At 47.4% G+C, this 26,501-nt stretch overlaps 1 protein-coding gene across 7 annotated transcripts in view; it reads right to left on the minus strand.

Annotated features, from left to right (window-relative positions):
* The window catches only part of OSBPL9 (oxysterol binding protein like 9), a 1,764,730-nt gene that overhangs the window by 879,242 nt on the left and 858,987 nt on the right, over positions 1–26,501 (minus strand). For all 7 annotated transcript variants that reach the window (XM_069642205.1, XM_069642206.1, XM_069642209.1 and 4 more), the window contains one exon: positions 5,098–5,210. In XM_069642205.1, the coding sequence (XP_069498306.1) occupies positions 5,098–5,210 (113 nt within the window). The remainder of the gene's footprint in view (positions 1–5,097; positions 5,211–26,501) is intronic.

Below are 26,501 nucleotides of genomic sequence, written 5' to 3' on the forward strand. Positions count from 1 at the left end.
TGGTCTTTTGGGTGTGGGTCGGTTTTGTTTTCCCAAAAACCTTTCCATTTTCTCCATACAAGAATGGAGTCTTTCAAGGGTCTCATGGGGGACCCCTGAATAGTCTAGAGGGGGGAAATCAGTGTTTTCACCTTCAGAACGCTTAGAACGCTCCCACAACGTCGAAGAAAGGTTTCCGTCGCCCTCTGAAAAGCCCTCCGGTAGTTCAGAAGTGCCCTTAGATGAAGGGGGCAGTTCCTGGCTACTCTTGTGCTTTTTCGGCGTTTCCATAGCTTTATGTGCGGTATTCGACGTTTGTTTCGTCGTCCGCTTACGTTTGTCTTCGGAAACAATTCTCGCCAGGCTCTCGACAACGAGTTTGTCAGTAGAGGAATCTGGTGTCGACGTTGCCTGCGTTACGCGTTGTTCCTCGTCGGCCGCTCTATGGAGCGTTACGCGGATGATTTTGGGGTAGCGCCCGTGTTTGATGAAAGCCCAATCGCTGGTCGCGGCTGCGTTTGCGGGTGGGGCTTGAGACCCTTACGGTCTGAGGTAGATGCCGGAGTGCCCTGCGTCCCCTTCGGCGCTGATGGATCCTTCGTCTTCGATGAAGAAGAGCTGTGGGTTGTGTGCTTAGGCCTATGGGGTCTGTGTGCGTCCTTGTCGCCGGGGTGTTCATCCCCATAAGCAGGGCGTGAGCCGAGCCCGTCGGGGCCGGGGACGGACGTCGAGGAGCGCGAGCGCTCCTTCTGGGGGTTAATGACTTCCGTAACGGACGTCGAGTTATCACCCTCCTCGTCACTTTCTGTAACAGCGGCGGCGGGTGAGGAAACTGACTTCGACATAGCGTAGTCCGCCCACCTCTTAACTTTGCGCTCTTTAAGAGTTCTTGGTTTCAAGAGCTTACAGGCCGCGCAGCTGTCCTCCTTATGATCGAGGGGCAAGCAACGATTACAGAGCTTGTGTTTGTCCTTCCAAGTGTATTTGCCCCTACAGCGTGGGCAAAACTTAAAAGGTGTCCTCTCCATAGCTGAGGCAATAATAACTGGTGATAACAACCCCAAGGGAAAGATAGGGGAGAAAGAAAGACATTCTCAAAGAGAAGATAAAAGTTCGAACCCCCACTCTCCTTACTGTATGTTGGCCGGTGAGGCCAGGCCACGTGTTCAGTAGCGCCGAAGGATCTCCTCCGTCTCTTCCCCTCCGTCGAAAACTTGCTCGGCGGAGAAACAGCTTCACAGCTAACGTCGAGGAGAGGGATCTTTAACAATATAATAAGTATAATAAAGGACTGAGGTCCGTAGTAAGTATTTGCAATGTCTCTCTAGGAGCTCCGCGTAAGGCGACCAGAAGCTGGGCGGAAAAAAACAATCTGAGGGACCTCGACGCGTGAGGGATTATGGGTACAACGCACGTCACTATAGGGATAGTGTTACAGACACGCCTTGTCGACGTCCCCTTTTTCGGCTACGAAAAACCAAATGCAATACTCCGCAGTGACCACTGGATGTCGGACCTATGCACAGCATGTGATTCTAAGCAGATTAACAAACATCAGAAAATATTCTCCCTTGAGGTTAGCAATTCTACAATCAGTGACACATTAGCATCCAAATTCAAAAATCTTGCATCACATTCTACAGGTGTTGCACTGTCTGGCCTTGTATGATCATGAGATGGAACTATCCCCTTGGCAAAGCCTTCCAAGAAATCCATTTGTATCAAAAGATCATTAAAGGCTGTTTGTTGGCCCGCCAGTACTCGCCCCCCCCCCCCACCAATCCCCAAATTCTCCTGCATGTCGCAGTGTCTTGGGGGCAAGATTCAAGGTGACATGCAGATTAGACAGGGGTGATAGCATCTCACAAACCCCCATCGTATTGTTGTGTTTTATACAATTGGGGGCGGTCTGTAGGTTGACACCATCCCTAGAGACGGATGCCCCCAATGCAGGAAGAGCAGCTGGAACACCCAACTCAGGGTAGGTCTCCATCTGAACGTTCATCAAACTGGAACAGCCCACTCTCACCTCTGGTGTACAGAGAATAGCAGTACGTGGCCACATGTTATGGAGGGATTCCAGTGCCAAAGTACAGGGAGTCGGCTGACCCCGATCCCCATCCTGGGAGATTGAATGCCCCAACATTCCAGTCCCTTTGTCCCTCTGAGTCTCCAAAATAGGTGCTGGACTGGTACAGAGTTGGACCCGACTCAGTAACTGCTCAGCGAGGAAAGAACTCTGTGTCAAAGGAGGAAGTACAAAAACCGACAAACAGGTTTGGCCTAAAGACGGCTCCAAAGCCCGTAGCCCACAGTCACCGTCCTTCTCCCATAGGGCAGACCTGAGTCACCACCTAGACAGCCCCAATGTTGGTTCATGGGCTGAAATGGCTTGTATTGCCTATATTGTGGATAAATGTGCAGTTTCTTTTTGTACCACTCCAGAGTTACTAGGATTCCAAAGCCAGTGGGGGTCCCTCGCTGAACAACGAGACAACCATAGTCGTAAGTGACGAATAGCAACAAAGTAGCAAAGTAACAGAGTTACAGCACCGCACTTTGCCACAGCCCAGGGAAGGTTTCCATTCCCCGCTAATCATGTGGTCCGACCACAGACCTGAAGCAGGGAAGCGAGAAAGTCGCACCACTAACATACGTTAGGGCTGCAATACATAATGCATCAGTGGATCCCGCTCACCATAATCACTTTTTTTTTTAGAAGGCGTACAGGCGGCAGGCATGCATGGACTGCACAGACTGTTTTGCCTTCAACTCTCCTTAAACTCTGCCTCAACGGACCACTGTTTGTGCAGGCAGCTCCTCCCACAATGAATACACAACAAAAGCAACTGAAAAAAGACAGGCACAGACTGCTTTGCCTTCAACTCTCCTTCAACTTCAATGTATATGTCTTCAAAACACAAATGGTCTTATGGGCCATACCTCATGTGATCAATTCTGCACTTTAAAGGAAATAGTCTTAAGGTGATACATAAAAGACTAAGGAGTACAGCTGTAATCTGTAGGAACAAAATATATAATATGTATGTGTGTAAACCTCAAATCAACTTTGTAAATTTATGTTTGAAGTAACCAAATCAAATCACACCGTCCTTATGGTCGTATAACCAAATGCTCACCACCAAGGTAGTTTGCCTAAAAATATTTACAGTGACTTAAATAAATGCCAAAGTGGGATATTCCATATTGCATCAACAAAATCAAAATTCGATCCCAATTAAAAAAAGAATCTCACTTCCAAAACCAATCTTGGAATTTAATCAATATCTTAAAAAAAAGTAAGTACAGGACAGTCTAGATGAGCATATTGTAATATAGATAAAGCTGGCCTCAAACCATCATACTGTAAGAGAACACTTACACAGCGAGCAAGCTCGGAATGCTTCTAAAGCACAATCAAAAGTGGGATGCCAACGTGGCAGTCAAAAATGTCTGTGCTATGTAGATGCGCAATGTGCGTTACAAATGTAAACACATCATTTCACAGCGTGTAGTGGGTGCCGACATGGCAATGGATGCAGAGTCGAATGTATGGTATTGTAAGGACATCCATAACAAACTAATGAGAATGTCGCCATCTAGTGTGCAGAAGCACAGGATTAATAAACGGTATAGAAACGCAGTAATGGATTTCGAGCCAAACCAAGTGTTTGCAAAGCCAACATGTACGTGTTCCAAGAATTGTAAAACAAACCAAGAAAAGTTCTTCAGGGGTCCTCTTCCAATCCCATCGGGGAAGCCCAGAGGGTTATCGTTCATCACAATGCCACTGATCACGGATAGTCATGAGCGTGGTATGGTTAGGACTTTGTGCCTGTTAAGTCCTGTAAAGAGGGGTTGCTTGTGCGGAGGTCACTTTTAGCGATGGGATTTGTGTCAGATTAGTTGGCGGTCCCGCACTTTGGCGAGACACTGCTGTTGACTTGACAGCTGAATGACCATGGCATGATTAGAAGACCGCTGAGATGCTGACGACATCAGAAAACGCATTTGATCAATCTTGGCGACATTCCCATTAGTTCATTATGGACGTTCTCATAACGTCAGGCTTCTGCCTCCTTAAAATACTCCTACATCACTAAAAGGCCTAACTTTGGGATTTATAGCTCATTGAGAACTCGGCACCATCTCAGGACTTATTTCTTAAGGCATTGTAATATTGTTCTAACAGTTGTCTTGATACCTATTTCAAGCTGGTTACAATACTTACCTTTGTTTCTTCATTTGCTTTACTGCATTGCAGTTTTCTTAACTGAATCTCATCTATCTGTTGGAGAAGGAAAGGGTTGGTGCTCTTTAGCAAGGGCAACCCATGGTGACTGTACATTGATTTATAGTGTATGTTTAGTAGTTTCACTTAACTGTGATTTTTGTGATACATTGCAAAGAGTTTGTTTCAAGGCCTAATACATATTACTGTATTATACATTCTGTCTAACTTGAATTATTATGAGTGATGTGCGTGTGTGTTTAACTGAGCCCTTCACCACCAACACATACTCCTACGTCTAAGCCTTACTGCTCCGTCACAATTCCATGATAAATTTAGGCTACACCAGGTGTCTGCAACCTGTGGCTCTTTAGATGTTTTGGACTGACACCCGTGAACTCTTACCATTGAATACGCTGAGTAAGGCTGATGGGATTTGTAGTCCAAAACATCTGGAGAGCCAAACATAGCAGATTCTTGGGCAAGCCAGCATATTTTCCTGTAGACTAGAATAGATCTGCATCTCTTTATCTACCCACATGGTTGATTCTGAAAAATCTATCTTAACGGTTTCTATAATAGACAGTCTCCTGTCTCTCAGCTTTCTTCCCTCTTCATTTATTTCAAAGACCATATTATGGTTACCCTGGGCGGGACAACAATACACCACTTCTCCAGACAAGCCCCGGCGATGTAAGACCACTACAGTGGTGATAAGTGCAGTATAAACGCTTATTAAGAAACTAAAGCATTGCCCAAATCAGGATCTGGTGGTTTCATCTACAGATTTACAACACATGCAAAAGGGCCAATCTGCTCAAACTCAGAATTGTGCCATAGAAAAGGGTTCAAACACTATGCAATGCCTTTACAAAGTTTGTACATACCTGCATCGTTTGTGCCATTCGACATTGAGGAGTTAATGGATTCTGTGGTGTCTGGTCGTTTTAGACTTGTTCCCGTACTGCTATGCATTAGCACATCTGCAGATCCTGAGGAACTAAAACATTATTAGTTAAATAAGGCACAGTCATACAAAGATTAGGACTTAAGTGTAACAATAATAATTTTCTTAAATATCTGTGGATTACATTTTTTTTAAAAACTTGGAATGGACCTTTAGGGTATAGTAGCTATGTTAAGATCTAAACACAAACAGTAGAAGATAGAACTGTACAATGTATATACTAAGTAGTTACTGCAAGTCATAATGGTAAATCTTGGCAAATATGACCTATATTACTCACCGTAATAGTATTTGATGATTGTATCTGCTTAGATTCATATGCTGTGCATATAGTCCGACATGTAGTGGTAATCGCTGAAGATCGAAAGGAGACATCGGCATGTGCGTGACTAACACTATCCCCAACGGGACCTGTAGTTTACTCAATATCCCTCACGCGTCAAGTTCCCACTGGTTGTTGTTTTCTGCCATGAGGGAGCCTTATAGTCTGCGTGAGTGAGTACAGAACAGAGAAGCTGTAAGAAGTCTATGTTCCTTCTACTCCAAGAGGGGAGGAAGGGTGGGCGCATGTGAATCTAAGCAGATACAATCATCAGAAATACGATTACGGTGTGTAATGTATGTCTTCTGACGCTTGTGGAGTCACATGTTGCACATAGACTAGCGAGCAGTCCCCAGAGAGGGTGGTGGAATGTGTGAAGGAACTGTAGCAAAGAGATATTTTAGCACTATTTGTCCCACCTGAGAATCAGACCTAGAGTGTGCATCTAGGCAGTAGTGTTGTGTAAAAGTATGTACAGAACTCCAGGTTGCTGCTTTGCAAATGGAATCTAAATGAACCTTTACAATGAATGCAATGGTAGCCCCTCTGCCCCGAGTCGAGTGCGCTCTAGGCATGGGAGGTAGATCTCTCTTGGCCAGAGAGAAACACAGTGTGATGCAGTTTACGATCCACCTGGAAATAGTTCAGAGACAGGGTCTCCTTCTCTACCAGCTGCCACAGAAACAAAGAACTGGTTTGTTTTTCTTAGTGGTTTTGTTTTTCGCAGATAGTAAATTACAGTTCTCCTCACATCTAGTGTGTGGAGGCTCCTTTCCTCCACGTTATTTTGGTCTTGGAAGAAGGTGGGCAGTTCGATGGACTGGTTCACATGGAACTTTGAGATGAATTTGGGTGCAAAGCATGGGTGTGAGCACAAAACCACCTTTGTAACAAAGGGATCTTGAAGTGAAAGGGCCTGCAGTTCACCAGCTCTTCTTATAGAAGTAATGGGCACTAGAAAGGCAGTCTTGTAGGTGAGTGCCTGAAGGTTAGCCTTGTGCAAAGGTTCAAGCGGCAGTCCAATTAGTCTGGTGAGGACAATATTGAGGTCCCATCTGGGCGCTGGGTTGGCAATAGGGGGATGAAGTCTCTGTACCCCTTCCATAAAGGCTTTAATGACCGGTATCTTCCACCATAAAACTTTTCTCTGGGAAGTGGTGTATGCTGAAAGAGCGGCTTTGTTGACCGTTAGAGAGGTGAAAACCAGTCCTGAATCTAACAGGCGAATTAGGTTAAGGACATGGTCCTTAGGAGAGTAGTTAATAGGGTTGACCACCTTGGTGTTACACCAGATAACGAAGCGCATCCATTTGTTGGAGTAGCAATATCTGGTGTTAGGTTTGCGTGCCTCCCTGAGTTTGTCCATGCATCTCTGGGAGACTTAAAGCTGTCCAAACTCTATGACTTCAGGAGCCAGGCTGGCAAAGGTGAGTGTTTGGGGGCATGGATGTAGTGTCAATCCCTGATCCTGGGACAGCATGTTGTATGGGCATGGCAGCTTCTTGGGTGGGATGAGATGGGAGAACAAGGGCTGGGGCGCCCACATAGGGGCCACCAGGTTCATTGTCACTGGTTCCTGATGCATCTTGTGCACTATTCTGTTGAGTATGGGAATCGGGAGGGGGGGGGGGGGGGGGTGGAGCGTACGAAAATCTCCTGGGCAATGTTATCCAGAGACCTTTCCCCTAAGAGCGGTTCTGAGGGTATCTGGAGGCGTAGCCTGGACATTGGGTTATTTCCAGAGTGGCAAACAGGTTGATCTCTGGGAAGCCCCATTCTACGAAGACGTTGAGTACAATGTTCTCTCGAAGCCGCCACTCGTGCTCTACGTGCAGGGGGAAGTCTCTGCCGAGTATGTCTGCCAGAAGATTGAGTTCCCCGGAACATGTTGTGAGTGGAGGAACATCTCGTGTTTGAGTGCCCACTTGCAGATGTTCTGGGACAGTCAGGATAACCCTAGAGAGTGAGTGCCCCATTGTTTGTTTAAGTAGTACATGGCTGTGGTACTGTCCAAGAGGACCAGAACTGTTTTCCCCCGGAGGGGTGTCTGTAAAGCCTTCAGGGCCTTCAACACTGCTAGCAGTGCCAACATGTTGATGTGATTGGACGCTACTGATTGGGACCACACGCCATGCACCGTCAATTGAAGGAGGCATGCTCACCACCCAGACAGGTGCGTCTGTAGTGAGAGTGACTTCTACTGCAGGGGTGGTGAGGGTTTTACCCTGCAGAAGGTTTTTCCTTGACCACAACTGCAGAGACTGAATGAGGGATGTCGCAACAACCACTGGATCGTACCACTGGCCGCTGGCTGACACCATTGGCTCGAGAGCCACTCCTTCCTGGGGCGCATGCGCAGACTAGCGTGAGGAACTAGGAAGACGCGGGAAGCCGTTGTTAGGGAGAATTCTCCAGTATGGCTAATTTCCCTTAGCTAATGAGTCCCCCAGCAGCTTTGCTGGATTTCTAGGATACATTTTTTTCACCTGGTAAGAGTGTAAGCCTTTTTTCCCCACTCTTACATGTGTTTTGCTATGTGTATTTCTACTTTCTGTGTGATCATGGCACTGGAGCCTCACCTACTCCATGTGCACCACTTTTTGTGTGCGTTACACAGCACCTTCAGTGCAGTGACACAGGGTTGTCTTTGAGACTTCCCACTGACTCAATTTTTCTGGGGCCGACTACTGTCCCCCAGAAACAGGTAAAGTTGCCTTTAACTTTATATAGTCACTTTAAACCACAGACCCAGTACACCCCATCTTACATTGAGTATTGAAAAGGGTTAACTCTTATCCCTTTTTGTCTGTGCCTCTTGGAGCCTTGTTTCGCTCCCTTAACATTAAGACTTGGCTGGTGGCAGTGGTATCTACCCTAACTTTTCTACCGCGATTATATTATATAAACGTGGTATTGTTCCAGGCTATTATACTAGCCTCGAACATAAACCCGCTTGACCAAATACATTTTATTTTGGTTCCAGCTGCGTTTAGTCGCCATTTCTTTTTGTTAAAGTCTTTCTTGTGTTTTTCTCTGCGCGCCAAACCGGGGATGACTCCTTTGTTGGCGATCTTTTCACGGGCTACTGCACATAAGCCCCCCTTAAGGCGCCTGATAGTCTGGGTAGGCAGGATGTGTGGGAGGGATCTTCGGACCCCTGCCATGGGTTCTTTTGGTAATCCAAGTCGCACTCTTGTCTGATTGGCTAAGGGGTCTGGCCTTGCCAGGCCAGCCACCCTGCTGTGTGATTGACAGCCAGGCTGTATGAATGGGGGAAAACTGCATAAAAAGCAGGTCTCTGGGACTGGAAGAGCATAGACTGGAACGAAAGAACCAATGAGGAACTGGAAGAAGAGGACCCCTACCGCGACTGAACCGCCCGGTGAAGCCTTGCTGCAGGTCCGAATCTCCAAATCTGACGACAGAGAAGATCCTCCAGGAAACTTCTTCCCCTTGAGCTGGTGGGACCAACCAGTTCACCCAAACTACAAGCCAGGAACCCTCTTCTGGCCGAATTTGCTGTACAGAGCTACAGTGGGCCGGATAGCCAGGAAGGTCGGACCCTGCTTGGGTTTTAAGGAGCGCACCTTTTATTCGTCGTTTGGCGCTGCTGCTGGTGGTTTCTTCCCTGGGTAGGGCAGGACCCTCCAGTCTTCCTACTTCTGATCAGTCCGACAGTCGCTTCAGGAACCGTGAGCCTGCAAGAAACACCAGGAACGTCTGCCTCAGCTACAGCCCCCTGTCCGTTTTAAGGTACTGTGCAAATCCGGTTGTCCGTTTCGGTCAGCCGCAGTGAAAGTGTTTGAAATCTCGTTGCAATCCGAGGGCTTGTCCTTCTCTTCTCTTTGAACTAACTTTTCTAACGACCCACCTCGTCCGGAATCTGTGCCACAAATCTTTACCGCAAACTACCCTGAACTGTGTGATCTTCAGCAAAAGACTTTTGACCCATTGACTTTGACCCTAAGCCTTTTCGAGCTGATCTCCTCACTGAAGGCTCTCTTGTTCAATTGCCCTGAGTACTTACCTGTTGGTTTTGCCTAGTTTCTAATAACTTTGTCTTTCCCTCCCTTTTAATTTGCTGGCGTGCCATTTTGCTCCCACTTCATTTTGTGAGCTTGACTTGTCTGGAATTTAAAGGAAAGTGGTGTGGTGTATTTAGGATTGTGATTTTGATCTTGCTTAGAATAGTGAAATGTTATACAATTGTTGAGTAAATAAATCTATATTCTTTTTTACTTAGAAACCTTGAGTCAGTGTTTGCCTGAATCATAGTAATTGTCCTTTGTGTAACTATTTGTACTGCTCACATACTCTTGAGAGAAGTCTGGCTGCTCCGCTATTGCTACCACTATAACTGTGCAGTACAGACTTGTACCAAAGGTGAAATTGTATTGTCACTTGTAGTCTTAATTGTGTGTAGTGTTCCCAAAGGGTACTGCATATAATTCTGCCTAACAGCCATCATCCCCAGCAGCCACATGGCCTTGTGTACAGTTACCTTGTGACTGGCTAAATAGTGAGGGATCTGGAACAGCATGTTTTGAACCCTCTCGTTGGAGGGGAAGACGAGCCAGTCTTCTGTCCGAATTAGAGCCCCCAGAAACTGTTCGACTTGGCTGGGGGTCAAGCTGGACTTCTTATCGTTAATAGAGAACCCTAGGTTGAAGAGATGATATACTGTCTTCTGGGTATTAGTGTGGAATGTTCCATACAAATCCGAGGTTATGAGCCAGTCGTCGAGGTAGGGATAGTCAGGGATAGACTGCCCGCCCAGGTGAGCCGCCAGTACCTTTGTGAACACCCTTGGGGCTGAGGCAATGTGAAAGGGGAGAACCTTGACCTGATAGTGGGGGTCCTCTATCATGAACCTGAGGTACTTTCCGTTCGCTGGCAACATTGAAATATGAAAGTATGCATCTTTCATGTCCAATGTGGCCATGTAATCCTCTGTTTCAGCAGTGGAATTACTTCATGAAGAGTGAAAAAGAGCAGAAAAGGACAAGCTGCAGAGAATTCAACCAGTTCAAATCTTAAATGCTTGCTGTGAATAATCTTTAATACTTGTAATGAATAGTGATGTAATAGTATACAATCATAACCTTGTTTGAGGGTGGTTCTTGCTTGCCATGTCAATGAAACGCCCCAAACAACAAAGTCAGGGCCATAATGAGGGCCGCTGTGCCCCTACCCTCTGGTACAGCTAGCCCCAGATCATTATGGTTTAAGTAATTGCAAAGAATCAAGTGGGGCAAGTGAGACAGCTGGAATGGGACAATTCAACATTCTCAGATTGTGCACTAAAGGAAATTCCTACTTACCTAGTTAACGGGCACTGAGGGTCATTCTATCTGCTAAATATCCTTTCAAAATCTGCACAATGAGCATAGGGGTCAATCCGTTTTTTTCCCTAACATACCGTTAAAATAACCCAACACCAATTCTATGGAGCAGGTTTCACCCTTGCAAAAGTGCACCCAGACAGATCACCACAAAGGCCTTGTCACACATTTATGCTGTGACAAGGCACGCAACCTGGACTTGTCAAGAGAGGATTCAAAGCCCCTAAGGTGGACGCTGACAGTTGAGGACCTCAATTCCTGTCCTCCCACCTAGTGCCAGCATGTTTCTGAGCAGATCACCTTTATCTCAAGCCTTGCCTCCAATATTAGATACTTGCCAGTGTGTCTGTTTCTTTTACATACATGTCATCTAGCCCAGAAGCTAAGAAAGAATATAAAAGGTCAAGGTTGGATGTAGCAGCCCACATTCCAGATACGTGAGCGGATGGTCGACTGCTACTCACGACTTAACAGACAGCCATATGAAGTGCGACGAATCCCAGGAGGGAGCACCTTTCAATGAAGCCACTGAAGTGAGGTCGCTACCCGATAGCCCTTCTGGGGGTGGATCTCATAGGGAGGGAAACCCCCTATAGGACGAGGGATGACACCTTGGGAGATATGCAGTTTTATTCCCAGACACCCCAATCTCCCCCACCCTGCACATGAAATAACCCCACACACACTTCCATGTATGTCTGCAGAGTAGAAAAGGACACTTCCCCAAAAAATACACAGATGAGGAAGAGCACCAACCACCTAGTGAGGAGTGAAAACCTCACTACTGGGACGGGGGAAGAGCAACAACATAGTGAGGAATACAGACCTCACTACTGGGATGAGGAAGAGCAACAACATAGGGAGGAACAAAGACCTCACTACTTGGATGAGGAAGAGGCATGTCTCAATATGGCAGGTTCCACAGAACGAAGATGCGTGGACTGGATGCCATAGAAAGGCTAATGCCGTTCGTCTAATAAAAAGGGAATAAGGACTGCCAAAGGGGAAAGTCCTGTTCGAGAGATTTGTAAGTGTTATGAGTAATCAACCCTACTAGTGAGATCCCCAGCGCTTTTTGCTGGACTTCTGGACAGTTCTTTTTTAAATCCTGAATGAGGCATGTCTTTTTCCGCTAATTCATTCTTATTTGCTCTGACTTTTGGAACTCTGTTCTCTGTGTTTTACCTTTACTATGGAGTCTGCTTTCCTCCATATCTCTTCAAAGGCATCTGTGTTTAAACATTTGCAGCACACAGCACACAATGTGCAGTGTTGCTGGGAACCCTTTGGGTTCTCCTTTGAGATTCTTTCACTATCCTTAACAACTACTGTTCTAAAGGATAGAGGGATACTTTGTATCCTTCCCAAAGTTTTATCCTATGAGAGATTAGCACACGCCACCTTATGTGGCATGCTAAGGGGATACCTAGTATCCCCCTTCTCTCTGCTCCTGTGACTTTTTAGTCACAGTGACAACCATACAGTTATGGCTGGTGACAGTGGACGTGTTTTACCAACCATTGTGCTATTTTCTACCGCAGACTGTACTCAAAGTCTTGGTTATGTAAAATAGGGTCACCTATGTTCTAACATGGTGGCTCTTTTCTTTTTTAGCCAAGTATCGTGTGGTTGTCCTTTGTTAGCCCTTCCTCTACCATTCTGGGAGGGGGAGAACTGTGTGCATGTTTTGCCTTTGGTGGGAACCCTTCGGTGTCCGCACGTAGGCTCCATCTAAGAAGGCAGGAAGTGGGGGAGGAGTTTAACATTCCACAGCCCTTTGTCTGCAGAGTGCCTGAATGCAACCAGATCCCACGGGGGGCTGGGTGGCCTGATTGCACAGTCACCCATCCCTCCCTCTCTGTAACATGAGTTTGCAGGAGTTAGTGGAAAAAACGAATGTATGGTGAGGTTCCGTATGTAGAAGGCACATCGACCACTGGAACAGAAGATCCGAAGTTGAAGACGACCAGAGTTGCCTGCAGACCCTTCCAGTAACCTTGAGGCGACCACTGCTGTCCTGACCCTGTTTTCTTATCAACAGAGGAGCTCTGAAGAGGATGACTCTTTCCCTTTGGCTGGTGGGAACAACTCACACCAAAACAAACTACAAATCAAGCCAAAGTACCTTGAAGTACCTCTTTGCCTCGTCCGCTCTTCCTGTGGATTATTTCTGCAAAGCTAGACTTTCATCAACCTACGGTATTTGTTTTGACAAGCTTGTGAAACAAGAAGATTGTGTGAACTGTGACTGCTTTCACTACAGCGTCTACATTCTTACTTACTATCTGTTTCGTTTGTCTAGAGACATTGTTGCCGTAATACGGCTCCAAACTTCAAGCTTCGCCCCCACAGGGCGTGAAAAGGTTAAAAGTGTGTAGGCGCGCGCACCAGCGTGCACGCACCAGGCGAAGTACCTTGAAGTACCTCTTTGCCTCTTTGCTGCAAAGTTACGGCGGAGCGGCACAGAGGTGGGTATCGGGTGCTTTCGCGTTTTCTTTAAAATTAACTAAGAGCTCCTTTTTTCCTTTCTTTTGTGAAAACGCACGTTTGACCTTTAATCAGCAAAATGGCTCAATATAACGTGCCCACGCTGAAGACTGGTATGCCTAGCAGTATTTCAGTGGCAGACCAACTCCCTGAACAACTAACACAATCACTTTCTTCCCGTAAATGAACTCTAAGCCATTGAACTTCCACTCCTATGAACAAATGATTGAGCAAAGTGGCGAAGCTTGGGCCATTGCAAGCTCCATCTAATGACATTCGCAAGTTTTATACAGATGTTCCACTCGTCTCGCCTTTACTTGCAAATAAAACAAATTTGCCCATTGTCAGCGTCCTTCCATGCATACCGGCACCAATTATCATAATTGAGTCCCCACCTGTAAAGCAACCTCTAGAACCTCCAGTGAATGAACCGCACCACTCGCAGCACAAGTTATTCCAACAAATGAAACTCTCAGTCCATTGGTAGGCTCTGGTGATACAGATGAAATTCCCAATCCTTCTTTGTCAGACAGTGCCATCCTGGAAAATGCTTCGACGACAACTGAGAAAACAACAGATGCCCCGCTGGAAAAAGACTCAATAGAGGAGGAGGAGTTTAATAAGATGCCTCCAAAAAACAATGAATCTGTTGTACTCTAATTAGAACCGGGTATTTCTCACTCTTCGGCAGTCATTAACTCTCAGAATCTGAGTCCCCTATATTATTTGATGAGAACGATAAACCTTCAGTTGAGTCTGAGGACACCTTTTATGTCCCTACTCCGCGACGACAAATTGCCCCTTTACTTGATCTGACAACCCGATCTCAGGTGGTCTCCACCGCTAAAATAATTGAAGCAGCGCTGAGTACCATGAACTTAACAATGCTATCACTAAGCAAATTATATGACTCCTTTGACAAAAAATGTACTCAACAATCAGCCAAACTTGAAAAAATCTTGATTTGGCAAGCAGAAACAGGGTTGTGGCTGCGCCGAAGAGTGAGTGAACCCCGGGTTGAACTGCATGTAAGTATTGTATGTGTGTCGGTTGCCTGTCAAACTGCAGCTTTTTTAGAAAATGCTAATGTAAGCGATGATGTATTATTTCTAGGCGCACGCAAAGCAACCTCAGTGATCTCTACACCTGTGGATAAATCTGTGGAGACATGTTCACAATCACATGGTGTGGCTATTCCGCCAGTTGCTTTCCCAGAAGTAATCTCTGTTCCGTCGAAAAACTCCTACACTATTTTTGAGAGTGGGAAAGCACAAGCTACGGCTCTGAAAAAGTTGCCAAAAAAATTAAAGAAATTTGAAACAAAATTCCTCAACAATCACAAAACAATTTTTTAAAGCCATTAGATTACCAAGGAAAAATGCCATCATAGCGTCAAGCGCGGTAGCAAAAAAATACCAGTTGCAGGCACAAGCGAGAGCATCTTCACATTTGGCAACCACCTCCAAAAATATGCTCCTTTAGATGAGCTAGTTAAAACTGTTGAAGAAAAATCATCCATTAAAAATTGCGACCCTGAGAAAGCAATCAACAGTAAAAGCAATCCTGGTCGTTCTAAAAGCCCAGACCCCAATGAGCTGCATCGTCGTGAGATTAGACGTGCAGTCGATGCCTATATGGCTGGTCACCCATTACTCACGATGGGCATGGGTTCTAAAACCTCTGATTTATCGTGTTTGACTAATGAGAAAGCGCAGTCTCATAATGCCAAACACGACACAGAAACAGAATGCCATACCATTGGGCCCAAATGCGAGATCTACAGGTGTTGACAAAGAAATTGTCAAAATTAGGCAGCTTGACGAAAGCACGCCTGCAGTAGAGCCAGGCGAAGGAAGGTTGAAACTCAAACCTTCCCCAGCGTCTGAAGGAAAAGCCAATAATTTCTCTAATCTTGCACCAGAAATTATTCAGCTTATCCACTTGGTGCTGGCAGCTAACAGAAAAACAAATTTGGCAAAAGAGAGTATTTGAAAAGTGCCAGAGAATACTAATGCCAAATGTAACCAGCAAGTAGCGCAAGGCAAAAAAAATCCAGCGGTGCACTATTTAAATCTCCAATGCCGAGCGAGTCCATCTACCCTGTTTGATCTAAATCGGCGCTCTTTGCTAGACATTTTCTCTGACATCCTACAACTTGAGGACATTCAGTCATCCGACATTGCCCTAGTGGAATTCCCTAATGCACCTAGGTTAAGTAATGTTAGAATTTGGATGAACTCCCGAGTTATACAAAACACCATAAGGTTAGCTAAAAACCAATGATCTGCCTTGGGCTTTGAAATTTCTACTGACATGTCATCTAAAACTAGTCTTGCAGATCAAAATCAAAATCAAGGAACAGGATCCATGGTCGACAGAAACAAAAAACCTAAATACGAGCCACAAATATGGGTGTGTTTGCAAATGTCGCGTAGTCGATAACTAGCTAGACGTAAATGCTCCAGATTTGGAAATTGCTCTGCTTAGCTGGAACTCCCGGGGCTTTAAGCACCTGTTAAATAACAATGAAAACTCCTTGAGCAAATTCATCATAATACTCTTGCAAGAGACGTGGCTTATAGATGTCCCTATTTGGGACAACTATGATATCTACTTGAATGCCGCAAATAAAACGGCTCGAGGGAGACCCACATCCGGTTTAATCATTGCAGTAAAACAAGACTCTGGCTTACAATCCGAGCAATGGCTATCACCCAATAAGTATATGCAATTGATAAGGGTTTTTACGAATTCCTTTAAGTGTGCAATTGTTAATGTTTACTGGAACCCAGAGGGAATGTCTGATACTTGCTTTTTTAAAGATCTGACTGAGCTATTTCTTGCAATAGCATTAGACTCCTCAATAACCCACATACTATTTGGAGGAGATCTGAATTTGGATTGCATCTCAATAAAATCCACAGTCAAAAAACATGGCGTAGAGGTACTAGTTATTCCATGATTTATTACATCTATGTATTCATGAATCTATTTTCTCTAATTTCGGATTTTCGCATCGTGGAATCTGCCAGGAGTGACCACAACCAATTAACTAATTGGGTCATAACGAAAAATAAGCAAATTCAGACATATTACAAACATCAACTGGGTTCTATTGTTATAAATCCAGGTCTAAACAGGCTATGATGGTCGGAAAATGCCTTAGAAAACTTTAGCAAATTGTTGTCAGATTTAAATCCAGTGAGTTCAAGTGATAACATCCAAAGTGTTATGTACTGTGACATGATGCATTGCTTTCAACATAAACCGCTTAGTTCATTCAATCGTCAAACCCTTACCCCAAAAACACACACCTATAATCAGGAGGTGAGGAGATGAAAAAACCATATTTAGGGCCCACAAGAGAGCTGCCCTAAGACAACCTATAGAGATAAGATCTGCGTTATTAACAAGATTCAAAACCAGGTATAGGAATTGGCTTCGCACTATGCGGGCTAAGTTATATCAAGATGACGGAGCCAAAATGTTGAGTGTGCTCCATACAAAAAATACAGCTAGAATTTGGAGACTCTTACATCAAGCGTCCTCAGGATCATCCAACGGGCTATGGAGGCCTTGGATACCCGAACTTGATCCGCCAAAGGTGACAAAAAGTGCATCCGACCTGCAAAAGCCCTTGGTACTGTCTAAGTAGAATTTCAGGGCACGCCTGACATCCCGCCAGTGCAGAACTCTGTGCCTCATCTTTGGCTTAGCAAAAAACACAGGCCGTACTATTTCTTCTTTCAGATGGACTGCGGAAGGCACTTTGAGATTCTTTCACTAGGAAGGAATTTCTGGGGGTGTCCGCAGGACTACCTTATCCCTGTGAAAAGAAGTATATGGCTCTGAGGCGACCATCGCCTGGATTTCGCTGATTCTGCGAGCCGAGGTGAGGCTGACTAACAAGGCCGTCTTAATGGTGACCAGCCTGATGTCCGCGGACGCCATTGGTTCAAATGGTTTGTGCGCCAGGGTACCCAAAACTATGTTGAGGTCCCACACAGGTGCAGCCTCTTGATGGGCGGGTAGAGCCTGGCGAGTCCCGTCAGCTGTTTCTTGACGATCGGGTTGGAAGAGGAAAAGGTCTCCTCCTTCGAGTTTCTGTAAGCCCTGATGGCTGCCTGGTAGGTGCGGCAAGTGTCTACCTGCATGCCTGAATGGGCGAGGTGCACCGGGAAGGAGAGCACGTCGTCCAAGGTACAAGCCAGTGGGTTGACAACCTTTGAGTCTGGCCAGTGGCAGAACCTGGACCATTTGCTCCTATAGTGGGCCCTGGTAGCCTTGCTCCTGGTGCCCTGAATGATCTCTAGATTAGCTTGGGAAAGGCTGTGGTCACCTAGCGTGACCTTTTCAGGTACCACGCGGTGAGGGCTAGTTTCTGTGAAGCGGGGTGGATGACCCTGTCCCCCCTGCTGTGCCAGAAAATGTGCTGGGCCCATCGAAGGCGAATGGGAGGCCTCTCCGAGAGGCTGAGCAGCTCAGAGAACCATGGCCTGGCTGACCACCACAGTGCTATTAAAATGATGCTGAAGTGGCGAGACTCCTTGATCTTGATTATCACCCTGTGTATCACCGGTGTGGGCGGGAAGGCATATGCTGTCATTCCGTACCACCGAATCTGGAATGCATCGCCAAGGGAGCCCAGGCCCTGACCCTACCTGGAGGCGAACAGTTGGCACTTCCTGTTGTCCCAGGAAGCAAAGAGGACCACCTGGGGGTGTCCCCATTCGTAGAAGATCTCCTGCAGTACTAGGTCGTTCAACTGCCACTCGTAGTTGTCCGCTCCAAGTCGGCTGAGCCTGTCCGCCTCCAGGTTGGATTACCACAGCTGGTGGACAGCCATGAGGTAGATGTTGTTCTGCCAGTCTGCAGAGTGGGGGGTGGGGGGATCTGGTAATGAGGATGACCTTGCCCTCGATAAACCGGAAGGAAAGCATTGAGCGCCAGCCAGATGGCCTTCAGTTCCAGCCAATTGAAGTGGTACTCCTGCTCCTGGCGGGTCCAGGTGCCATGGACGTAGTGGATATCCAGGGGGGCCCCGAGCCCTCTCTCTCGAGAGAGGCGTCTGTGGTGATGGTGACCTGTGGGAGAGGGTGCCGGAAAGTCTTGCCCGTCCGCAGGTTGCAGTCCCTGGACCACCATGTGAGGTCCGGGTGGAGCGACAGAGGAACTTTGATCATCTCTGACTGAGAACCTTGCTCCTGGTTCCCAGATGCCACAAGTGCAGCTGTATCCTCCTCATCCTGAGTCTCCTGTGGGGGATGGCCAAAAGGACTGCTGCCATGAGACCTAGTAGCTGTTGGTACCACTGGGCCAAGGTCACTTCTCTGCTGAGGAAGTGCGCCGTGGCCTTCTTGATGGCCGCGATCTTGTCCTCCGAAGGAAAAACTTTCTCGGAGCATGTGTCCCATATGAGGCCCAAGGTGGTCTGTATCTGCGTAGGCTGCAGCTGCGATTTCTTGAGGTTGAGTGAAAAACCCAGCTTGACCAGTGTGTTCATGAGAGCGTGGGAAGTGTGGTGCACTGCTTCCGTAGATGTCGCTCTGACAAGCCAGTCGTTGAGGCAAGGGTAGATGTGGTGGCCATGCGACCTGAGGAGGGGTGCCACAGTATTCATTAGCCTGGTAAAGACCCTGGGGGCTGAGTTGTGGCCGAAAGCTGCCAGATCAGGACGCGTTGTTCAGATCCAGGGAGCACATCCAGTCTCCCTTGCACAATGTTTCTGCTATCAAAGCTGGCGTAACCATCTTGAATTTTTGTAGAGGTAGGGAGAGGTTGAGGATGGAAAAGTCCAGCACAACACTCAGGCCCGCCTAGTTCTTGTTCTAAATAGCGAAAATCCTAGAGTAAAAGCCCAAGCCTCACTAGGAGGCTGGGACTTTCTCCACTGCCTGGCTTTCGACAAGCGACCGGATCTCCGCCAAAAGAGTTGCTGTCCCAACCTGTGGGAGTGGAGGGGAAGAGGGAGGAGAGGCTGGAATAGGGAGGCAGTACCCCGTGGATACTACAGAGAGGATCCAGGGGTCCGGGAAATTCTGGCGCCAAAAATGTGCATGGAGAGCAAACCTAGCCCCCACTGGAGACATGTGGACCCGGAGGGGCGTGTCATGCCTTCTTTCCCTCTGAGGCTGTTGCAGAGGAGGGGAACTGGAAAAAGCCCTTACCCCATCCCCTTTTTGTTGCTTGCGCCAATATTGTGTCAGCGAACGGTCAGGCTGCCTGGACCTCCGCTCTTGGAAGCCGCGGAACCCTCTGTATGTATGCCCCTTGTCCGAGCTCTGCTGTTCCTGGGTGTACGTTTTGGGCATGGTCTTTGTAAGGATGGATAAAGACTTGGCCATTTGTGAGCTGCTGTTCTTTTTGTCGAGCTCCTCGTCTGTGGTGGAGTGCAAGAGGTAACCCCCTTCGAACGGAAGGTCTAATATGCGTTCCTGGACGTACTGGTTGAATTTAGTCGCACAGAGCCAGGCTCTTCTTCTGATGTCTGTGGCAATGCCGATGGCCTGGCCAGGGGTGTCGATGTGGGCCACGGTGGATTCCATGATGTGTTGAGCCACCATCTTGGCCTCTGCCAGTCCCGCCTTGTATCGTGATTGGCTCTGCGCCGAAAGCTCTGGGAGGAAGTCTGCAATTTCCCACTAAAGCCTCTGGTTAACAGCTGGCAGCATGGCATCCGTGCTGGCTTGACGAAGATGTAACGACGCATTGGAATACAGATTCTTCCGGAACGCCTCCAAGATCTTCTCCTCCTAGCCTAACATGGCCACGGAGGAAGAGGCCGAGGACGACTGCGGCTTGGAGTGTAGTGATGCTGCAGCGATCACCAAAGAGTGCGGCTGGGGGTGGGGCCATAGCAAGAATGTATCCCCCTTCAACTGCCTGTACTTGGCGTCCAGGCACCAATTTACCAGCTGGACCGAGTGGGGCTTGAGTCAGCCCTTTTTGGCCTAGGTGACCACGTCCTTCTGCATCGGGATCCCCTTCTTGCTGTGGGACGCAATGCAAGGACCTGTGCGAAGACCATCTCTGCTGGTTGCTCAACCTTGGGTTGAGGAAGGACCAAGTACTCTGCCAGCCCTGCAAGACTTTTGTGGAAGGCCTTGGCTGACAACGGTGTGTCAGGGTCCTCCTCCTCATCCGTGCCCACTTGAGGGTCCGGTTGGTCCAGCACCGGTGGAGGGGTGCTGGGGGCCGAAGGCTGGGGAGTGGATACCGGAGCCGGAGGCTGGAACGGAACTGCCTGCACAATCGGTTGGGGAACCGGAGCAGGCGGCTGAGGCTGCACAGGGGTGCCGGTACTGGGGCCTGAGGTGCCGGGGCCATTGGCGTGAGCATGTCCTTGATGGCGTCCCTGAGGATGTCTCCCATCTGAGGAGATTTCATTAGACCGATGAATCTTTAAAAAAATTGTCCTCGCATGCCGGAGTGTAGGCGATATTGACAGGGTAGCGGGTGGCTGCTGAAGCCGTTGTATGCCCTGTCCATACGGACCCGGCGGGAACCTGCCCTGCGCAAATGAAGGGTAGGCTGTAGGCCACATACCTGGTTGACACCAGCCCCACCTAGATACCCGTTCCTCCACCTGCTCCCTGCCTTGATGCGGTATCGGGCAGGTGTCCGGAATGTCTGGCTCGCCGGCCATTTTGTCGAACCATCTTCTACGTGCCTGCGTCGTGTTGCTCGGCTCACTGGGCCCTAACCCGCCCAAGACTCTTGAGTGTGGATCATGGGGCCTACCCTGTTCCTCAGGCCGAGGCCTGGTAGGAGTTTTGCCCTCGGCGGATCTGCGGGTAGAACTGCGTATAGGCGCACCCTCGGAATTGATGCCGGTACTAGGGCGTGGCCCCTCGGGTGACGACCCGGTAAAAGAACCTTCCGGTCCCTCAGCACCGTCACCGGGAGCATCTACTGACCCCTCAGCCTGTCGGCCGGTAGCTGATGTAGCCTCAGTACTCGTGCTGTTATGAGGACATGAGCGGTCCCTCCCGTGTGGGCGAGTCCTTGGGCAGGAGTCACCCTTGCGGGGTGTGCTGGAAAAGAGCGGCCCTACCTTGGGCTTGGATCAATGAAAGACAATGTCCTTTAGGTCCTTTGGAGGCGTCTCTGGAAGAGCTCCCTCCACATGGCTAGTCTGTTCTTCAGAGACCTCGAGGAGAGCGCGGGGGGTCTTTAGTTGGAAAGAGTCAGTCGCAGGATGGACACCTGCTGAACCCTGCAGAAGTCGACATGCGCCGGGGAGGAGCGCGACACCCGAGGATCAAGTACCTGAATGATAAAAAGTCAGAAGATAAGAAGTATCCGCGCGTGGAATTACATGGCTGAAGCCAAACCCAGGTGCGCTGGTGAATTCGGCCGGTTCCCGTCGATAGAGAAAAAGAGGACTGAGGTGTGGCGCCGGAGGGCGGGGTCAGAGCAGCGCAAGCTCCCAGGGCTGCACCCCTGCGCGCCTTTAAATTTAAAGGGGTTCAAGGTTTTTTCTGGTGAAAAGGTTCAGTCTCCCGTCCCTTGGAAGGGACGCCCATGCAGTATGGAGGAAAGGGGACAGGACCTAAGAGTAACCACAGTTATCATGCCATGTTCTATCTAGAGAGGGCGCCTGCTACCTTTTTTCTTGTAACTTTGGGAATGAGACGGCGTGGACTGTTTCCTGGCCACCTGAATGATTTTCATGTTTCTGCAAAGAGACAAATGACCATGAGTCAACTCCTCACGAACCAGACTGCTAAGCTAAGCAATTGAGGGCATGGATGAAAGATTTTGCCCTGTTCTTAATCGGGATGTTGTGATACTGTGGAAGAGGAATAGGGCCTAACCTGTTCAGTCTCACTAGTTCTGAGTACTAAAACTGAACTGGCCACTGCAGCACTATCAGTACGAGTGTTGTGAAGGCATCAGGAAGTAGACACAGAGAACAGAGTAAAGTTTGGGCTATAGCCCTTTATTAAAATCACGATGAGGTGGGGATAAGGCCTACCTTGCCCAATGCCAAGGTGGGATTTCTCTTCAAAAATAAAACTAAGGATAGTCTGTGCCAGGAAGTCCGATGTAAATGTCTGTCTGTGTCCAAAACCTATACTGATTTATTTGTTCAAACTGTGTAGGAATGTCAGCTTTAAATGAATACGTGTTCAAACAGAAGTTCAGTGCTTGTTCCAGCTCTTGGTCGAAAAGGGGCTCTCCCTTCCCCAGGATTCCAAATAGTTTAATGTCAATCAAAAGGGGTTCTCTTTCCCAAGTTTTCAAGTTTCTCACTGTTTTCACAACAATTCTTTGGGATTCTTCCCAGCTTTCAGACTCTTTCCTCAAAGTCTAAATATCAACTCTTTAAGATCACAATGCACAAGCTTTTCTGTATATTCAACCATAGACTTATATAGGATTCATGTGGCTTCTCTTGAGTGGTGTGTATTCAGTATAGGTGCAGTTGTTGGCCACACAGTCCACCCATTACAGGTCACGCAACTGATGCATGTGGCATTCACTCATTATCACTTTTCTTTGGTTCGGTATTCAAAATGTATTTATTTAAAAACATATAAAGCGCACACTAAGGCCTGAAAGCATCTAGGCCCTGGTATTGGTAGTACAGAGAAAAAATCTCTTTATCGAATTGCACATTGACAAGTTAAAACAGATGAGTTTTGAGTGCCCTACGGAAGGGAAGGTAGTCCTCTATGAATCTCAGTGACAGTGGAAGCTAGTTCCATAGTGTAGGAGCCATAACTGAGAAGGAGCGACCTCCCAATCGTGCACGCTGATACCTCAGTATTGTAAGAAGAAATTGCAAGGCAGAGCGCACTTGATTAATAGGATAGTAGCGCTCTAGCTTATTTTTCAAATACTCTGGGCCTGCATTGTGTAAATCCCAGTGAGTAACACCGAGTACCTTAAACTAAATCTGTGCCGCCACCGGGAGCCAATTAAGGCGATGCAAGAGTGCTGCAGAAGGGGACAAACGAGGCGCCTTAAGTGCCAATGTTGCTGCTGAGTTCTGAAGTACCTGAATACGTTGTATCTGATATGTAGGTTGCCCTAAATATATCCTGTTGCAGTAGTCCAGTGACCCCATTATAGTAGATGTGACCATCATGGTACGGCTGTCTGGAGGTAGCACGGGTAGTATCTTCCTCAAGATTTTAAGTTTCCCAAGCTTTGCATTGCAGACTGCCGAAATCTGTGCTTCTCGCGAACCAATGGGAAGGAGCCTCACAACAAGGCTTTTCAAAGACGCACATGCTACTGGACAGGGGCCAAGCGAGTCATGCCAGAATTGAGAATTCCAGAGATTGCCAGCCGTTTGGGGACCAAACACCAAGACCTCGGTTTTATTTCCATTCAGCTTTAGCCAATTGGCAGACATCCACTTGCCTGTATTATCCGAGTAGTCACAACGTTTTCCAAGGGTTCAGTTTGAGGGGAGTCCAGTCGAAACACTAGCTGTGTGTCATCAGCATAGGTGTAAAATAGGACTCCAGTCTCAACAATCAGGCCTGCCAATAGGCGCACATACAAATTAAAAAGAAGAGGTGACAAGACTGACCCTTGAGGAACCGTACAGGCCAGACCGGAAATCGGGGATTGGTATCGCAAAAGAGGCCCTGTAACACCTGCTTGCTCCAGACGGGATAATAGAATGCCATGATCCACAGTATCGAATGCCACAGAGAGGTCCAGGAGAATTAGCACTCTTGACCTCTCTGCGGTCTAGGCAAAGAGCTAAATCATCCAGCAGTGATATAACTGGTTCCGTACCCACTGTTAGGCAGAATCCCGTAAGCAGTTATTTTCCAAAAATTGCAAGAACTGCTATCTAATCACAGCTTCCATGAGTTTCATAATGGCCGGTAAGGAGATGGACCTTTAATTAACCACCGTCCGAGGGTCCAAATTTGGACGTTTCAAAGCAGCTGGGATTTTACCCACAGTAAAGGAGTACTGTAAGGCTCTTGTAAACTTGCAGATGGCCATCTGTGGTCGGACTTTTAAAACATGTAATGGAACTGCATCAAAAGTTGAAGCTGATTAGAGACCGCTCAGAATACTCAGTATTACTTCATCATCCATGGGTTCCACGCAGAAAATATTCACTGCAGTAGGTACATTAGATCCCCTTAAAGGAGGGTCCTGTGGCTGGTCCACCTCAGTGGGAATTTGATCAATCGTAATAGCTTTGCGGATATCTCCAATTTTATCCGAAAACAACACGTGCTAATCCCATTACATTGCAATTGCGCATCAAGTAGTTTGTCCTGCCACTTAGAAGGACAAACTGTCTGCTCTTTTGCCACAGTTCCCTAGAGGAACATGATGCTTCCGATATCTGATCTGCATAGAATTTAGATTTTACCTCCACAATCATCTTGTGGCAGCGTGACAGCTTGGCTTCCAGACCATAGTTTAGCTGCCACTTCCTCGCAAGACGTCGGCAACCCTGCTTTTGGGCCCGAAGAGCAGGGGAAAACCAGGCCACTGTAGGCTTTGTTCTCCTGAAATGAGACTTCATAGGGACCAAAGCATCTGCCACCTTTCACAGAGATTTAAGGAGAGAGGTACAGGGATCGTCCCCTTCTCCCATAAACTCCATGCTAGCCTCTAACAATTGATCTGCCAAAAGAGTCAGGTCAACATGAAGGCCATGCGAAACCTCAGGAGAGCAGAAAGGTACTTCATAAAGGGAACCATAAAATGATCAGTCCAGGTGATTGAAATAGGAGTAAAACTTGCTGTCAGACCTTCTTCGGTGGAAAATGAGGTCAAGCAGGTTCCCACTCTTATGGGCATGAAAGAAGATGATTAAGCAGGCCTAGAGATTAGTCTAATAGGCTAGTCGCCATATTACTGTCACACAGATCAGTAGTCTCATTTGGATGAAGGTTAAAATCGCCCAGCACAAAGTTAGGATGCATCAAAACTAGATGTGCAAAATTAACAGAGAAGTTAGCTCAACCATATGAAAGTGGTCTATATACCAATACAAAATTAATAGTCATGTTACAATTCACATGCACTCTGACCAGCAAAAGTTCACAGGGAAATGAGTGTTCTATTAAGATAAACTGGCACTGGAAGGAAGCCAGATTAATTATTGCTAGGCCACCAACCCACCCTGGGGTGGGGCCTGTCTAAGCAGAGTGACACATAAGCTTCCAGCAGAATCAGACAAAGATCTGGGTCGGAGAAAGGCGAAAACCAGGTCTCTGTAACACATAAAAGGTCTGGGGCCTCATCAACCAGGAGGCCATTTAAATCAAACCGGTGAGACCCTACTGATCTTGCTTTGATCAGCGGACATTTAAGAGGGCCTGTGAGAGCTTGGATCCTCCCTCCATCCCTTGTCTCTTCCATCGGAACACTCATATCTTGGGCATCCCCTGCATAGCTACTACACGGGGCTCTCTTAAAGAGTTTTTTCCCCTCTGGAGCCAAATCAAAAAGTTCACTACATGTGTACCTTATCCTGTTAAGCGTTCCAGTATTGAGGATTCTTTTCATTCATCTCTAAAACAATGTAATGGCAAATTCCCAGTTCACTATCCTGCTGGGAATTTGCACCCTGTTCACTGGTTTCTCATTCACTTTCAACTTTACTGCTTTTCTGGCCCTTCCGCAGCCTTTTCAATTACTTCACAGTTCGGTATTCTTAAACCGCCCTTTTCATAAAGCTCATCAATCTTCACAATATCGTTTGCATCCAATGTCTGTGTATTACCTTTCCAAAGTGGCAATCACCTTGCCTCAGCTTCCACTCGCTCACTCGAGAGCGTTCCAACCTTTCTTCAGCACACATCTTGCACCACAGCGTCCCAGAGTCACACAGCCTCATTTGGTTTACCGGGAACGCTGTTTTACGGGTGCACTTCTCCGCTGGGTTCAGTTGTTCGTGGCTGCGACTCCCGGCTCGGCAGACACCACTTATCGGGTCTACGACACCTAGGCTGTTGAAGAGGGAGTCCTCGTGACTAATGAAGGTTGGCAGCCGGCTCCTTCCAACGGAGACCTTCTGACAACACCAGCCACTCTGCTTCCGCTGTAGCGATTCTGCAGCACCACAGCGCTTCGGACACGTGTCTGCCTGCTTCTTCCTTCCGGCCTCTCCGGCTGAACGCTTTCCACAGGAGTTCCCGTTCTCTCCCTTAGCCAAACTTGAGCAGACCACTTATACCTCCCATT

This window comes from Ambystoma mexicanum, chromosome 1q (genome assembly GCF_040938575.1).
Source record: "Ambystoma mexicanum isolate Mex_15411 chromosome 1q, UKY_AmexF1_1, whole genome shotgun sequence".
Classification (NCBI taxonomy): Eukaryota; Metazoa; Chordata; class Amphibia; order Caudata; family Ambystomatidae; genus Ambystoma; species Ambystoma mexicanum.